Source organism: Callorhinchus milii, unplaced genomic scaffold (genome assembly GCF_018977255.1).
Source record: "Callorhinchus milii isolate IMCB2004 unplaced genomic scaffold, IMCB_Cmil_1.0 Scaffold5, whole genome shotgun sequence".
Taxonomy (NCBI): domain Eukaryota; kingdom Metazoa; phylum Chordata; class Chondrichthyes; order Chimaeriformes; family Callorhinchidae; genus Callorhinchus; species Callorhinchus milii.
Window position 1 is genome coordinate 24,480,716 of NW_024704746.1, and position 17,588 is coordinate 24,498,303.

General features: G+C 40.5%; 1 protein-coding gene across 1 annotated transcript in view; it reads left to right on the plus strand.

Moving 5' to 3' along the window:
* Window positions 1-17,588, plus strand: part of tut4 (terminal uridylyl transferase 4) — a 36,765-nt gene that overhangs the window by 14,766 nt on the left and 4,411 nt on the right. The window contains exons 8-29 of the mRNA XM_042335972.1: window positions 674-725; window positions 1,437-1,506; window positions 1,640-1,766; window positions 2,432-2,551; window positions 3,194-3,424; window positions 3,681-3,855; window positions 4,711-5,537; window positions 6,708-6,858; window positions 7,280-7,366; window positions 9,881-9,984; window positions 10,402-10,459; window positions 10,706-10,809; window positions 11,003-11,092; window positions 11,568-11,681; window positions 12,197-12,274; window positions 12,817-12,994; window positions 13,232-13,279; window positions 13,370-13,452; window positions 14,073-14,188; window positions 14,278-14,438; window positions 16,494-16,615; window positions 17,053-17,557. Coding sequence (XP_042191906.1) covers window positions 674-725; window positions 1,437-1,506; window positions 1,640-1,766; window positions 2,432-2,551; window positions 3,194-3,424; window positions 3,681-3,855; window positions 4,711-5,537; window positions 6,708-6,858; window positions 7,280-7,366; window positions 9,881-9,984; window positions 10,402-10,459; window positions 10,706-10,809; window positions 11,003-11,092; window positions 11,568-11,681; window positions 12,197-12,274; window positions 12,817-12,994; window positions 13,232-13,279; window positions 13,370-13,452; window positions 14,073-14,188; window positions 14,278-14,438; window positions 16,494-16,615; window positions 17,053-17,557 — 3,601 coding nt within the window. The remainder of the gene's footprint in view (window positions 1-673; window positions 726-1,436; window positions 1,507-1,639; window positions 1,767-2,431; window positions 2,552-3,193; window positions 3,425-3,680; window positions 3,856-4,710; window positions 5,538-6,707; window positions 6,859-7,279; window positions 7,367-9,880; window positions 9,985-10,401; window positions 10,460-10,705; window positions 10,810-11,002; window positions 11,093-11,567; window positions 11,682-12,196; window positions 12,275-12,816; window positions 12,995-13,231; window positions 13,280-13,369; window positions 13,453-14,072; window positions 14,189-14,277; window positions 14,439-16,493; window positions 16,616-17,052; window positions 17,558-17,588) is intronic.

Below are 17,588 nucleotides of genomic sequence, written 5' to 3' on the forward strand. Positions count from 1 at the left end.
AAAGATAAATGTTGATTCCGCTTTTATAAAGGAAATGAATAATCTTTTCACTGTGTTGTTCATTATATGCTTTGTGATATTCAGAGATAATGGCCTTTGTCTGCCACTAAGTGATCCGCAATGCTACAAATTGACTTAAAATGAATTTCTATCCTAAACTGAACTTTTTCTCAGACATATTTCAAAACCACTTTTAAACCCGCTGCTGAGAGGTAATTGAGACCAGCTCTGACTTTTCCATCCTTCCCACACCTGGGCGAGGGTGAGAACTGAATCTATTGGGAGGGACAAAGATTTTGGGCCTTTATAGGAACAGACTAGGAGTAAATGGGAAGTAAACCTAATGTACAGGCCAGAAGCTATCAAAGCTTTTATGAAGTTTGCTGCAGAGTTCTGGTTTGTATGTCCCTGCTTGAGAAGGTAGGCCTTTTGTTTTCAGAATCCATATTACAAGGAACATTCTCAATGTAATATTGAACTGCAGTTATTGGTGCAGCATGGTGATATATTCTCCTGTTACACTAAAAATGTTGAACAGGTTCTAAATTGAATAAAATGGCGTAAAATTGGGTGTGTAATTTGCTGCAAAATGTTAACACTGATTAGCAATTATTACATTCTCTGTGTTACAAAACATTGGGTTTGCTTTTGATCACTTATTTTTATCTTTCAGCTAAGTCAGCCAGATGTTTTGATTCAAGTGCTGGACATTATTAAACACAGTTGTAAGTACACATTATTGCCTTTAATAGTTGACTGATTGGAGTCTTGGTTTCTTCAGGGTGGGAGATGTACAGGGCTAATTGGCAGAGCCAGAAATGTAACCTCTGTAAATTGAAATGCTGTACACTGTCCAGCACCCTGGGACGTCCTCCCGACGTAAAAGGTGCTATACAAATGTAATCTTGTTGTTGTTGTGTTCCTCATTTCAACTGTGTGGCTGTGGGTGATGTTACTGAGAGCATCGCAAGGTGTTTCTGCATGAGGAGCAGTGAACACGTGCTTTACCAGGACCTCAAAATGATTCTGAGGAGATGGAAGAAAATATGGGCTTGATTTTAACCCTACCATTTAAAGTGGTGCTCTGAGAGGGATCTTTAATACTTACCTCTGATTCCTGTAGACTCATTATTGGAACGCACACTACTCTCAGAGAATGCAATCAAATAAGTGAATTTCTGGGTGTAATTGTGAAGAATGTAGGTGTTGTGGACCAGGATATTTATATTTTTACTGTCCATTTCATGGTTCTATTTGTTCCGGCAGAGGATTGATTCTTTTTACAAAATTGTTTTAGTCTTGAATTGATTTTCTTTCAGATTTATGAGACCATTTAAAAAAAAACATTAACTACTCATTATTCAGAAGTTCTTTAAACTGCAATTGTTCTTGTCTAATTGTGCTCCGATTTATATATTTATAACTCTTTCTTCCAGCCTTCTATTCAGATGTTGAGTCTGATTTCCATGCCAAAGTTCCAGTTATCTACTGCAGGGATGTAAAGAGGTCTGTAAAAATTAATTATTGGAATTTTTATTTTTTGCCCAAATGGCTATGAAAGTTTGGTTCTTATGTTGGAGTATAGTATTGGAAATCCTTATTTTAATAGAATAAGCTTCTCTTTCTCTATTGGTTACAGTGGTCTGATCTGTAAAATCAGTGCTGGAAATGATGTGGCCTATCTAACTACTAACCTACTGGCGGGACTAGTTCACCTGGAGCCTAGACTGATCCCACTCGTCCTAGCATTTCGATACTGGGCAAGGGTACGTTGTACTTTCTGGGTGAAATGGTTTGATCTTTAAACACGTTAGAATTTGAGAATTTTTCAATATTTCTCAGAGTTGTATGCATGTTATTTTTTTTTTTTTTAAAAGTTGACCAAGACATACTTGGGATTTACAGCCTGCTAACTGAATGTCATTATAATTGAAGTTCATATTTTAAACTAATTGTCCTACACGGCTAAAGATAAGGCTATTATCTTGAAGTACACATATTTGTTCACCTCGCAACCAGCAACCTGACCCGGATCAGTGAGCAAATTCAGGCCAACTGGGGCTCACGAGTGTTTGGTTCTTTCTCTAAATTTTGATGTAGATTTTTAGCTTTGATTTACTTGTAGGTTTGTCATCAGGACAGAAGTTTATGTATGTGTGTTTGGGCCAAATCTCCCTCATGGGTCTTGTTGATTTATTGGGAAACATGCAACGCAGCAAATGTGTATGTGGGTCACGTCAAGCGCAACAAAACAGATTTGTAGTTAATATCTGACTCAAAATCTAATTTCTTTAATTGATTAATGTTTTTGGTTTGGGCACAATGCAACGTGCAATCTTTTATCAGTAAATTAAGAGAATGAAAATTTCAGCTCATAATGTGCTATGCATTAAATTGGCTATCTAACTTTGAATCAATTTCTCCTGTTTAGGTGTGTCACATAGATTACCAAGCAGAAGGTGGCGTTCCCTCCTATTCATTTGCATTGATGGTTATCTTCTTTCTTCAACAAAGACAGGAGCCCCTTTTGCCTGCCTACTTGGGGACATGGGTGAGGATCTGCATGTTTTTGTTTTCTCTGCATGGCGTCTCCTTTTAATGTGTACGCACCTCTTGTCATCTTTTGCTTTCCAATTTGAAGTGTAACGAGCTTCAAAATGATCAAGTCACACATAGTATTTACTACTCTCTTGGGTTGTAGCAGCAGATATATTTACTGTTTCTTTACATTGTTTCAGAACGTTTTTCAGCCCAGAAGATGGACATTCAGCCCATTGTGCCTGTGCACCTAGTTTAGCCCCACACTCTTTTACCCGCGCTCCTTTTTGAAATGTTTAACTTATTCCCTTTTAAAAAAGGCTATTATGAATTTTGCTTCACCCACCTTTTCAGTACGGCATTCCATGTACTGATAAACCTCTGTGTAAAAGATTTTTCTAACCTCTCCTTTTTTTGGCAGTCTTAATTTATACACTACTTACCATCTCACTGACCAGTGTAAATATCTTCTCTCTGTTTGCCTTATCAAAACTCCCTCAGAATGTTTAACTTTACTTATGTGATGCTAATCTCAACATAATTTTGCTGCCCTGCTATTCACAGACCAAATCTTAGTACGAAATGCCATTAATTGTGTTTTTGAATAATTTGTGAGCTTCTGGACAAAGTTTATTTGCCTTTTTTGCTATCTTAGATCGAAGGCTTTGACATGAAGAAACTTGATGAGTACCACCTGAAGGGAATACAGCACTCTGAGTACGTGTTGTGGGAACACAGACCTGGCAATTCTGGGGACACAAAAAATGCAAACAATGGAGAAGGCAAAAGTGCAAATAAAATTGATCACAGAAAATCTTCAAACAAGAAAATGGACAGTTCTGAATCTAACAACCAAAGTAATTTAATGAAAGAAAAACGTGGCAAAGTAAGTGATGTATATTGCTTTTTTTTGTAGATGTTCTCACGTGCAGTTTTGCATCTGTTTTAAACATAGTTTGGGGATATTCCTGTTTGGACTGTTCATCGGAACGTTGCTATAAGATAAACAGTAATTACTCTTTCCTCAAAGGGGATTGTTCTCTCTCTGTTATAGCGAGTGTTTTCTGATGTGTTGTCTTTTCTAAAGTACATAGACTTTGGAAGATTTTTCATAAATCATCTGTTTGCAATCTTTTTTTAAGGCTCCGTTGACGTTTGGTTCATCGCATCAGGTTTCTCTGGGACAGCTCTGGCTAGAATTATTGAAATTTTATACACTGGAATTTGCATTGGAAGAATACGTCATCTGTATACGGGTAAAAGATCTTGTATCGAGAGAGCATAAAAACTGGCCGAAAAGGAGAATAGCCATTGAGGGTGAGGTGAACAAATGATTGTTCAAAGACTGTACAAATGTTAAGCAGAGGGAAAGTTAATTTTTTTCTTGTTCAGCTGAGTATCTACCACCTTGCTTAAGAGAGTGCACCATATGCATGGTTTCGTTTAAGTTAACTGTCCAGAAATTAGTAAAATGCGAGGGAATGGGAAGCTTTCATTTGGGTTTACCATGCAGAGTATCGTAATCATCCAACAATGTGCTTTAATCTGGAACCTTCTGACTACACCAGTGAGATTTTTGTCACTTTGTGCCAAATACGAGCCCTTATGTGCTGTCTGTTATTCCTTCCAATTGACTGTTTGTCCAAGATGTTTTCAAAGCCAGTTTCCAGAAATTAATGGAACGTAGTAATCACCACGGTCTTCCTGTTTCTTTTCCTAGCGATTAGTTTTTTTCCCCCTCCCTCACCAGCTGAATGGTTATCTAGATACATCTGCAGCAAAAATAATTTGCACTGAAATTTTGATCTGATTCCTCAATCCCTCCAAAGGGTCTTTATCAGACCTGACTTCACACATGATGTACATGAGGTAGTGGGGTGTGATGCTCGCCACTTAATTCAGTCCAGACTGAGTTCGATAGATGTTTGCTAGGTCAGGGTATGAAGGGATATGGGTCCAAAGTGGGTAATTGGGTTTGAGGTACAGATCAGCTATGATCTTATAGAATGGGGAACAGGCTCCAGGGGCTGAATGGCCTCCTCCCGTTTCTATGTTTTGAAAACCTGCTTTACAAATGCATAATAGCATCACTGAACATAAAACACGTTTTCTATTCAGATATACTTTGGGTTAAAGCAAAAATATTGATTACGGTGTTTTTTTTTTAAACAGACCCTTTTGCACTAAAGAGAAATGTTGCTCGGAGTTTGAACAGCCAGATGGTGTTTGAATATATACTGGAGCGATTTAGAACTGCGTATAAATATTTTGCCTCTCCTCAAACTAAAGATGGAATCAAATTAAAAGCAGATCTTCGAAAAAAAGGGAAAGTTGTCAATAATAAGCCAGCAAAAGCTGAGGAACGGGTCATGAATTGTTGTCTGCCACAAAGAGGGGCTGGAGCTGAGAGAGCTGTTAAAAAGTCTTCCTCAGCGGGAGAGATAACGAATGGAATTAGTGATTGTGGAACATTACAGTCTGCCGGTTCAAGCTGTGCATCTATTGCGAGTGTTACAAAAGGTTTGGATTGCTTGACAGTAAAGAGTTCTTCACCTTCCACTTGTGGATACACAGCCGACTCCATTAAATGCAAAATGGGAAAAGCAGAGATGGGCAGCTCTGCAAGAGATTCCACAGAAAAGTTGTCCATCTGTGACCCAGCGCAGCAATCCAACAGAAGACAGGCATCATCAGGTTCTCAAGAGAGTTGTTTAACAGTAGACATGAACACATCAGGACATGGGCACAACAGTGTGGCAAATGTGATGCCAGCAGCCAGGTTCCAGTCTGGAAATAAAGATAGCTGCAAACTAGGAGTACACCGTTCACCAGGAACACATTGCACGGCCAGTTGTGTTCCAACTACCTCACAGACTTGCACAACATCAAGAGAAAAAACAGAGCTTCCTAACTCCCTGGTTACAGATGACTATGAGAAAGCATCAGACACAGAAGAACTGCATTATGTCTTTGACAAAAACATCTTAACAAATGGAAAGGCAAGTTCTTGTGATCTGAGATATCAACATTTAAAGTGTATAGTTAGTTACTCTCTCACTTTGCTTTTGCTAAAACTGAGAGGAGAATTCTCAATGTCGGTGGGTGGAGGGTTGGGGGGGGGCTCTGTCACCCCTAACATTTCACCTTGAAGTTTTAGTAAATTTTAAACAAACATTGTCCATATGGACACCATATGGCACTGTCTTAAGTTTATGAAGAATATCCTTTGTGACATTTCTGGGCCTTGTTGATAGTGTGAACTTTACGTGCAGGATTCACTGTCCCACCATTGGTCTCCAGTGCACTAACACCCACTGTTCTGGAGTACACTACCAAAAGTAACCTAGATATTTTCCAAAGACCAAGTCTCCTCTTTATGTATGTTTTGTCGACTATCTGTGTATGAGCCACAGTTGAGGTGGGATATTCTGTTCTGACATCAACTCTCAGGTTGGCTTTCTCCAGTTTTCTCCATCTCTGTGGGGAGATACCTGGAAATGGATGACTTGGCTGACATTGAGAACTCCGATTGCAGAGAGAATTCAGAGTCCTCAATATTTTCGCCCACAAATATACAGTCAGTTCACTTTGCAGTCTATTTTGTGAAGCGCTTTGAGACGTCGAGAAGACGTGAAAAGCGCTATATCAAATGCAAGGATTATTACTATTGTATCCAATAGTGGAGTCCTGTAGCTCAGTGGTTAGAGCACTCGCTTTGCAAGTGAGAGACCTGAGTTCAATTCCAGGCAGAGGGCGAAACCTTGGGCAAGTTTCCTTACTCCACACAGAGCCTAATAATAATCCCTCCAAAAAAAAAACAATAATAAATTGGTCATTTTCAATCTACGACTGTTTGTGGGACATTGCTGTGCGCAATTGGCTGCCGCGTTCGCCCACAAGTATACAGTCAATTCACTTTACAATGTGATCTGTGAAGCGCTTTGGGACGTCCTCCCGACGTGAAAAGCGCTATATCAAATGCAAGGATTATTATTATTATTATTATTATTATAATAATCTTATTCTAATAATAATATGACGATGCACACAGCCATGTTCCATCACAAACACCATGGTGGGTCATGTGTGTAAATCGTGGTGTGGCTCTCAAGACTAACAACCTACTGGTTAGTTATATGAAGTGAATCAACCTTTCCTCTATTCTTCAGCCCCCCACCATTGTGTGCAGCATCTGCAAGCGAGATGGACATTCAAAGAATGACTGCCCAGAGGATTTCAAGAAGATTGATTTGAAACCCTTACCACCTATGACAGATAGATTTAAGCACATTCTTAATCTAGTCTGTACGAAATGTTATGGTATGTATCATCTCATCATATTTATAATTTGGAATACTATAATCCTATTATTATGGAGTTAAAGCAACAAATTAACCGTGAAGCTCATTGAAGCATTTCAAGGTGTAAGGTGCAATATCAAATGCAAGAGTTATTATTAATATTTTCCAAAACATTGATTTATTGACTGGAAGCTGGCTTCAAAAGCACAATAGTGCCACCATTTTTAGTCCAACATGTCACCCATTCATAGTCTGTAAAAAAAAAAACACACACACACACATTTTGTCTTAAAAATGTTAAGATTGCGCAGAATTGTGGATAATCTTAATTTCAGTTTGGAAGACGATTCTTTATAAGTAATGTGGGGAGAAAGGGCAAATTGAGACTCGGTTTAAGACAAAATGAATGAAGTGATGTGTATGTTAAATGCTTTTTTTAGATGAACGTTCACCGCATCCTTTTGAGGAGCTGGATAGAGAACAAATCTTACAAAGGTTGGAAAGATTTATTCGTAAAGAAATTGATGGTAAGTGGCTAGATCACACACTGGTCCTTTACAGTCAAGGTTTCTATACTTGATAAAAGTTGTCTTAGCCGTGACTTGAGGGTGGCTCCAAATGGACACCTGGCATTTCATCATGGAGCGAAGTAAAAACTTTGAGCGTTTCACCACGGGTTAGTTCTCCTGACGTCCATCTCATATGTTCTAGCCTGGGAGTGGATCATCTGCCTGTAATTCAAGCTGGCAATATAAATTCGGAGCAGGAAATATAAAGATCAAAGAAAATGAATTAAATAGAACAAATTTGGGGATTTTGGTGAGGGATGTCAGCCCTGGAGAATGAATGAACATGCACTTACATATGCACAAATACATACATAGCGCTTCCTATGAACTTTTCTCAAGTGGCTCCTGCTAAAGCGTGGTTTGGCTACAATGCTAGAAATCTGCTTATCAGTGATATTGAATTAATTCAGGAAAAAACATTGTGTTCACCTGAGTTTGATCTATGAAAGTATGGATCTCTTGATGCCCTCCAAATTAGACTTGATCAATATAAATGTAAAGCAGATTTCATTTGTTTGGAAACCTATTTTATTACAAATATCCCTGAGGTGGCGCATTTCAGGAATATCTTGCTGGTTGGAGGATGATTTGTTTAAATTATATATTTGAAATTCTACAATGGTAACAGTTATCCCTCAGATAAAATTGGTTATTCAACAACAACAACAACAAGATTTCATTTATAGAGGGCCTTTCACGTCGGGAGGACGTCCCAAGGCACTGGACAGTTGGGTCGGGACCCGAGCAGGGGGGAAATGGTCAGGGTGAGGGGAGGGAGCGAGGAGGGGGTAAATGGTCAGGGTGAGGGGAGGGAAGGGAGGGAGCGAGGAGGGGGTAGAGAGTCGAGATCAGAGCTGAAGGCACAGTCAAAGAGAAAGGTCTTGAGACCGGCCCTGAAGGAGGAAAGGGAGGAAGCGGCGAAGGCACTGGGGATGGAGTTCCAGAGCCTCGGGGCTGAGAGGCTGAAGGCCACCGATGTTAGGGCGGGGGATGTGGAGCAGACCGGAGCCAGAGGAACGGAGGGTACAGGCAGGTAAGTAAGGGGATAGTAGGTCGGGTCGGAGAGGTAGGAGGGAGCGAGGCCGTGAATGGCCTTGTGGGTGAGGATGAGGATCTTGAATTCGATCCTCTGGGGGATGGGGAGCCAGTGGAGGCGAGTGAGGGTGAGGGCGAGGGTGGGAGTGATGTGGTCGCGGTGTCTGGTGCGGAACAGTACACGAGCTGCAGAGTTCTGAATGACCTGCAGTGTGGAGGGAGGGCCGGGAAGGCCGACGAGGAGAGAGTTCCCATAGTCCAGCCTTGAGGTGACAAAGGCGTGAACCAGGGTTTCAGCCGCGTGAGGGGTGAGGTAGTGCCGTAGTCTGGCGATGTTCCGGAGGTGATGGAAGGTGGTGCCAGTTGTGGAGCGGAATGAGGAAGAAAGGACAGCTCAGGGTCGAACAGAACCCCGAGGTTCCTGATGGCTTTGAGAGGTGGAGAGTGCGGCCTTGGATGCTGATGCTGTCAGCGCCTGAGATGCGGAGGCGCTGACGTGAGCCAATCAGGAGGGCCTCGGTTTTGCGCACGTTGAACTGAAGAAAGTTGTCTCTCGTCCAGGACTCGATGTCAGACAGACAGCTGTCAGGACATCGGGGGTCGTGGAGTTGAGAGTAGAGGAGGAAAGGTAGAGTTGGGTGTCATCCGCATACATGTGGAAGTTAACCCCATGTCTGCGGATGATGTCACCAAAAGGGGAGCATATAGAGGGTGAAGAGGAGGGGACCGAGGACAGAGCCCTGAGGGACACAGCACGAGACAGTGCGGGGGTGGGGGGGGGAGGAAAAGCCGTTTGTGGAAACAAAATGAAGACGGTGGGAGAGGTACGACCTAAACCACTCAAGGACAGGGTGGTGGAGGAGGATAATCACTTCATGATTGCATGAAGGACATTGCTGTGTGTTACACTTCACAGAGTAGATGCATTAAGTTCTTTGAGACATCTTGAAAAAATGAGATGCTACATCAAATACAAGGAGTGTGGAGTCCTGTAGCTCAGTGGTTAGAGCACTCGCTTTGCAAGTGAGAGACCTGAGTTCAATTCCAGGCAGAGGGCGAAACCTTGGGCAAGTTTCCTTACTCCACACAGAGCCTAATAATAATCCCTCCAAAACTAAAAACAATAATTAAACTGGTCATTTTCAATCTATGACTGTTTGTGGGACATTGCTGTGCGCAATTGGCTGCCGCGTTCGCCCACAAATATACAGTCAATTCACTTTACAGTGTGTTCTGTGAAGCGCTTTGGGACGTCCTCCTGATGTGAAAAGCGCTATATCAAATGCAAGGATTATTATTATTATTATTATAAGGATTATATTCGAGACTTCTATTGTAAAAGGGAGAAAGCAATGTGTGCACTGATGTCTTCTGTTTCTGCGTTGCTGAAATGCAACCATGTTAAATATCATTTTCACCATGTTTTGCTGAATGTAGACAAGGCCAGATTATGTTTGTTTGGATCATCAAAGAATGGATTTGGGTTTCATGACAGCGACCTGGACATCTGTATGACTTTGGAAGGACATGAAACGGCAGAGGTGAGAGATTTTCCTTGTGAACAGACTATTGGAAAGCTTGTTAAACTCTGGAAAGTAACCTGTTCATTTTCTTATACAATACTCATTATTTCTTCAATGATCAATATTTTAATGTGATTTCCAAAGCCAGTCATGTATCTAACTCTTTAGTAACATTAAAATACAAACTCAAGACTATTTTGTGATTTGGAGCAGAAAACCCGTTTCTAACGTCCTTGCACTGAATTCAACAAACATTTGTTTTTTTTGCATTTTGAATATGCACAGAATAGAGAAATCAGGTGTTTGTTAACCTTAAACGTACGGGTTTGTCCTGATGAGTTTGGAATGGGAATTTGTTGTTATCAGTGAAGATTATCTAGATTCTCTTGATAAAAGCTCATTTCACTCACCTTAAATGTACACTACTTCTTACAGAAACTTAATTGTAAAGAAATAATTGAAGGACTAGCAAAAGTTCTCAAGAAGCATCCAGGTAAGAGATTGTTTTGGGTCAGAACTTTTTGACAAACTTGTAGATTCCTTCAATAGTTTAGTGAAGCCATTTGGGTTTTATTGCAGCCTTGTTTTGACTTTGTGTGAAGGCGAATCCTTGGGTCTGCTTTTCAATGTTAATTTTATGTTATCTCACAGATATTGAGTTTTGCAGTAAAAATAAGAAAATGAGTGTACCGCATTTGTATTCAGCACTTTTTGCAACCGGAATCTTCTATTTTATTAGGCTTGAGAAACATTTTGCCCATAACCACAGCCAAAGTGCCTATTGTAAAATTTGAACACCGGCATAGTGGATTGGAAGGTGATATCAGCTTGTACAACACTTTGGTAAGTGTCCTGTGATTTTCAATGTAAAAGTGTAGAGATATCTGATGCTTGTCATTTTGGCAATTACTTAAAAAATGAAGTGTTTACTTCATAAATCGAACATTTTCATTTTGTTTAATCTTGGTATGATTTGTGGTAATCAATCTGAGGTGTATGTGGAACTGTTAGATAACTTTTTCTTAAAAAAAAACAGGCGCAACATAATACAAGGATGTTGGCAACCTATGCTGCAATAGATCCCAGAGTGAAATATCTAGGATACACCATGAAGGTGTTTGCCAAGGTAACTCATCTCAGTCAATTAATCGCTTCAAAAATGCTTTTCATAGATTTATCCTAAAACTTCAATACACTTATACATTTTAACTCACATATGACCGGGGGGTAACTTACCGTGACTCGCTCCGCTATTTGTGAAACTGCAGTAGTTGATGTAGCTTATGTTTTTGATTACTTCTTTCTGATTTTAGTAAATTGTCTCATTTCTGATTTCAGTAAATTTAATTGTCTAATCTTCCTCCTGTCTTGCCAATGTTAGCCCAAAATACAGGATTTACAATAATAAGTAGGTTGGAAAGGAAAAAAGTTTTAATTTATATGAATTTACTTATTGCGCTGAAAAGAGAGTAAGGAAGTACCATCTTTATTGATAATTTCTCCTATTTAACATGTGATATCTTTATGAGCAAAAGTGGTCCTGAATTTTTGGTTTTCTTCAGTAATCTTCTTAACAGAAAAATATGTCTTTATTTTTGTAGCGTTGTGATATTGGCGATGCCTCAAGAGGAAGCCTGTCCTCCTATGCCTATGTCCTTATGGTGCTGTACTTCCTGCAGCAGAGAAAGCCACCTGTCATCCCTGTCCTCCAGGAGGTGAGAGTGTACACTTCTAGTGTGTGTATAAACGCCTCAGTTGTACATTCACCGGAGTCCCATTTGGTTTCCTATAATAGTAATAATAATAATAATCCTCGCATTTGATATAGCGCTTTTCACGTCGGGAGGACGTCCCAAAGTGCTTCACAGAACACACTGTAAAGTGAATTGACTGTATATTTGTGGGCGAACGTGGCAGCCAATTGCGCACAGCAATGTCCCACAAACAGTCGTAGATTGAAAATGACCAATTTATTATTGTTTTTGGTTTTGGAGGGATTATTATTAGGCTCTGTGTGGAGTAAGGAAACTTGCCCGAGGTTTCGCCCTCTGCCTGGGATTGAACTCAGGTCTCTCGCTTGCAAAGCGAGTGCTCTAACCACTGAGCTACAGGACTCCACTATCAAAACCAAGTAGATTTCTTCACTCTACTCATAGTCCTCCCCTCCTACCTTGTTACACCACTCCCCTCAGTGAGCTTTTCAAACCCAATTTTGTGTTTGCTCTCACAGATTTTTGATGGAAAAGAGATGCCACAGAGAATGGTCGATGGGTGGAACGCCTTCTTCTTTGAGGATGTTGATGAACTGGTAAATCTAATTATTTATCACCCATATCAGCTCAATGATGTTGCAGTTATAGTAGTTGCAAGCTGTCAACTGCACAAAGAAACTGAGCACCTGGCATTGACAACAAGTTACCTTTGTATAGAGCCTTTCATGGCAGGAGGACATCCCAAGGCGCTGGACAGTCAGGGATTTGGACCCAAGCTGGGGGTTGGGATCAGGAGAGGTGGAGGGCAAGGTTAGGGGGGTAGAATCAAATGACCATTATTTGATTCACACCGTGTTGTATAAATCTATTCCAACTCTGCTCACAAATGATCCTTTAAAAGTGTTTTGACCAAATTATTGGCTTTTTTGATATTATTATAAACCTAACACTAGATATCGGTTAGAAGTGTTTCTACTTTCTCTTGCTCTCTCCTCCACTTAAAGATCGCTCTTGCTCTTTCAGAACTTGTATTACTGAGTTAATTTGCTCCGAATACCTTATTTCGCTGCTGATTGTGATTGGACCCCGGTTATAGTTGTGAATACCTCTTTCTGCCCGCTTTAATCTTTCATTGCAGAAGAAAAGATTGCCCGAGCTTCAAAAGAACAGGGAATCAGTGGGTGAGCTTTGGTTAGGCCTGTTGAGGTTCTACACTGAAGAATTTGATTTCAAGGAGCATGTCATCAGCATCAGACAGAAGAAACTTTTAACAACATTCGAAAAACAATGGACTTCAAAATGTATAGCAATCGAAGGTATTTAATCTATTCCCTCAGCTGTTAATTTGTCATTTCACTCTGTATAAATTTATGTTCCACTGAATTGCAGGATGTCCCTCCAACTGTTCCTTGTGTCTCCAATGCCCATATTGCTGCTAATTCACGTCCCTAACTCTGTTTTGTTCATCTTACACTTGTGCCAATTCTAGTGACTTGGCTCATTGGATAATCTTAAACCTGAGCGAGCTACAATAATGTTAATTTGTTTTCCAGATCCTTTCGATTTGAATCACAATCTTGGTGCCGGTGTCTCGAGGAAAAGTAAGTCCCATTTAATTTCAGACGATTGAGAAATTGTTTTAAACTCAAAAAGCATTGTTTCAGCTGTAACACATTTTGTTCTCTTTATAGTGACCAATTTTATTATGAAAGCTTTTATAAACGGACGCAAACTCTTTGGTACCCCGGTGTACCCACATCCTGGCATGGAAACGGTACATTAATTTATTATTATTTTACTCTTGGGCTGTTTCTTTATTTAACAAACAGTCAGCAGTGACTAGTGGGTGTAATGGTGATTGGAGGTAGTAGATGATGTCTTCCAGGTTAGATTAAAATGTGGAGTCCTGTAGCTCAGTGGTTAGAGCACTCGCTTTGCAAGTGAGAGACCTGATTCAATCCCCGGGGGGTCAGGGCGAAACCTCGGGCAAGTTTCCTTACTCCACACAGAGCCTAATAATAATCCCTCCAAAACCAAAAACAATAGTAAATTGGTCATTTTCAATCTACGACTGTTTGTGGGACATTGCTGTGCGCAATTGGCTGCCGCGTTCGCCCACAAATATACAGTTAATTCACTTTACAGTGTGTTCTGTGAAGCACTTTGGGACGTCCTTCCGACGTGAAAAGCGCTATATCGAATGCAAGGATTATTATTATTATTATTAAAATGTAAAGAAAGGATAAGGAAAAATACCAGAAAATATTTGTGTTCAAGGAAGGACTAACAACTTATTAGTTTTTGTTGCTGAGTGAACATTAGCTTTTCACAATGTGTGTAGCAGTTTTGTTTACATTGATGGAAGATTCTATGTGTAAGTTGTGTTTTTTTAAGGATTACTTCTTCGACTCAAAAGTACTGACTGACGGGGAGTTGGCACCCAATGATAGATGTTGCCGGATATGTGGGAAAATTGGGCATTACATGAAAGATTGTCCAAAGCGAAGGAGGTAAGAAGCAGTTTTGACTAGAAGCTAACTGCCTTTCTCTTGTTCCTTAAATTCAAGGATTATGATGTTAAACTGTACATTGCATTTAGAATGAAGAAAAAAGAAAATGAGAAAGACGAGGAGAAGGATTCCAAAGAGGAAGAGAGGGAACCAAGAGAAAAGCGATGTTTTATCTGCGGTGACACTGGTCACATGAGAAGAGACTGTCCAGAATTTAGAACAACTCGTCTCAGGAACAGCAATGTGCCCGGTAACACAAGTAATCTATTCTGGGAGGAGGGTGAGAGAGAGACCAACTTACCCATTTGCATAGCGGCTTAAACATTTACTCACTGTTTGTTTTTGTTATTGGAGTTTGCACTGGTGTAGATCAATTACCTTCTAAAAGTCTCAAGTGTTGTATTGCCTGATTTTGTGCGTATACCAAATTAATTATAAAATTGGCTCCACGAGTTTAAAAAAAATTGCTTGTTATGTCCAGGAAACAAGAATTTACCTGGTTACTAAGAGGGGAGTGTGGGCGTGGGGGGGGGCATTGTGCCTGTGATTCTCCGGCTTGCTGTGTTTCCCAATCTTGGCTGTACAGTCAGCAAAGGTCAGAAGGGGCACTGTGTGTCACTGCAGTGATGCTGGGAACCTCAAAGTGCACTTCTAGAAATTGAAGAGGCTTTTCAGGAAAGACGGCTTGCTGTTCTTCTTGGATAGAGAACAGTGTGTGTGTGTGTACCTTCACGGTGGAGCAAGATTCAAAAGAATTTGCAGAACCCGTTTTCACCTTTTGCCTGCAGAGGTTTTATATTAAATCCGATTGCAGGTTCCATTGAGTGGTGCAGTGAAGCAAATATGATAGTTAATAGGCCCAGGAGTGTGAACAATACCAGAGAGAAGGATCTCTTCAAATTCAATTCAGTAAATGTTTATTTTAATATCTAAGAAAGCAGTGATTAGAGTGTTCGCTAGCGAAAGACCTGGGTTCTATTCCTGGCAGGGTGAAATGTTGGGCAAGTTTCCTTAATCCACACGCCTCTGCTTCCCTAACAGTAAGTAGGAACCCGGTTGTTAGTTGATTGACGGATCGCTTTTCCGTGGATAATACCCCAAAAAAAAAAATTTTTAGATAATGCTTTGGCATCTTAATCCATGACTGTTTGTGGGACACTGCTGCGTGCAATTGGCTGCCACACATATACAGTTAATTTATAGTAACACTTTATAGTATATTCTGTGAAGCGCTTTGAGACGTCTAGAGGACATGACAAGGCACTATATCAAAAGTAAATATTATAAGTACTTTGGTAAGGGAATTAAACATAGTTGTTTAATATGGACCAATTTTCTTGATAGGTTTGATTACTAATAAAAGTTACCAGATCACTAACAGTTTTTCTTTACTCCAACTTTTTGATTTAGTTTTGTCCTTATCCTTCCCTGTGGCACTCTCATTCCCCCAGTACTTCACTGCTAGTGGCCATTCTTGGCCTGACAGCCTAGAGAGTGAATGTTGATAAAGGATTCAATCACAGGAACAATTGTGGCGGAGCCTACCACTGTCCTCGTCAGTGTGGGATGATAGTAATTGGAAACCAAATTCCTGGCCAACATCTGTTTTTCATGGGTTCCTAGTGTGGTATGATGGCACCACTGACTGAGAGTCTACTGATCCTCCAGTGTAGATTGGGTGGCTGAATCCAGACTAGAGAGCCAATCAGCCTCCTCTTTCTATACCACATTACCCAGTGATCACAGCAAATTAGAGTCCTTATTAGACGTTTAGCAAAAGTGGCAGAAATTATAGAAAAGTTTTTTTTAAAATGTGCAAAAGCAATTCAGAATGGTCAGCTGTGCATTAAAGTTACTATACGCCCAATCACTAAAAAGATGATCATTTTGGGCAAGCGGGTGGTGTACTGTGGTGGAGCTCAAGTGGATAACCTAGAACATTGGTTAACATAAGTTGTTCTGTACGTGACCAGTTTCTCAGCTCAATTGTGCCACCGTGTGGAGGTGCCAGACTGAGATCAGACACTGCTTCACATTGGAGGAGAAAAATCCAAAGTCTGGTCCTTTAAGCAGCCCATTATTGGTATTGTTGAATTTATTTAGCTGTTTTGTTATTTGTTGCTTAAACGTTTACTCACTGTTTGTTTTTGTTATTGGAGTTTGCACTAGTGTAGATCGACGAAGCAGCTAAATAAGTTTAACTATTACAAATGCACCTTATTGTTAATTTGGGGTCATTCACTTTTAATTTGCTGCTGTTTTCACTCACTTTTACTGGAAACATCCATTTTGTTTTTGTCTCTAGTTCCCCAGAACATCCGGAGTGTGAGTAATGCCCAGTCAGTCCCCGTTTCCCAGCTTTCAACTTCACATTCAGGACATCACCATCAAGACTACCCGCCACGTACCAGGCAGCCCTCAGAATGTGTAAGTCATTTTCTTTGACCTTATGAGAAATATATTACTTTCACAGAGTTTCCTCCAGTAATTGGTAGATCCTATGTTCAAATTTGACCAAGGTTTTCAACAACAAACACTCGACTCTTACAGCTTTCCATTTGTACAATTTAACATTGCTCTAACTCTAGAGAAACATTTTATTACTATTGAGACTAACAATATTAGGCGAGGTAAGGAGAATCAGAATGAAACAAATGTCTGTAGGTAAAGTGTTAGCTGTAGTTTGTGTTTGATAGTGTGTTTATATATAAACCATTTAACAATCATTTGCATTCTTCAGCTCCGTAAACACCCTGCTTCCTGCTCCTCAGAAATCCTGGTTTAGGAAGAGAATGTTACACATAGCGGAAGTCCGTTTACTGCAATTTAATTTTTTTTATCGCTTTTTTGCTTTTAATTTTCAGTCCGAACCACATCAGACGCCTCCTTATACTCCTCAATCTACGCCTCAGCAATTAGCAAATGCGTCTCAAGCTGCTCCTATTCCCCACACACAGACCCAACAGACCGCTTCTCAAAATAAGCTTGCACAGACGCTTCCTCAACCACCCCACCAGGTTCCGCTGCCCTTGTTATCATTCGCTCAGCCTCACCCAGGTCAGTATTCCAGCCTGCACAACCTGGGGCTACTTCAGTCACACCAACCACAGCACCCGGTGCCAATGCCCACTAACTCTTGGCCTCAAGTGCTTCACTCTGCACCTGGTAACCACCCCAGCATCACCTTCCCCATGAGGCCTAGCAGCAGCACAGCTAATGCCAGCAGCATGAATCTCAATGATCCCAGTATCATCTTTGCTCAGCCTGCTGCCAGGCCCCTGGGCATCTCCAGCACTCCTCACGATGGACAGTGGCACAATCACATGACTCGCAACTCACTGGTGGCCAATGGCACTCTGGGAACTTCAGGTATCTTTCTTTTTTTTAAGTTTATTTTAAT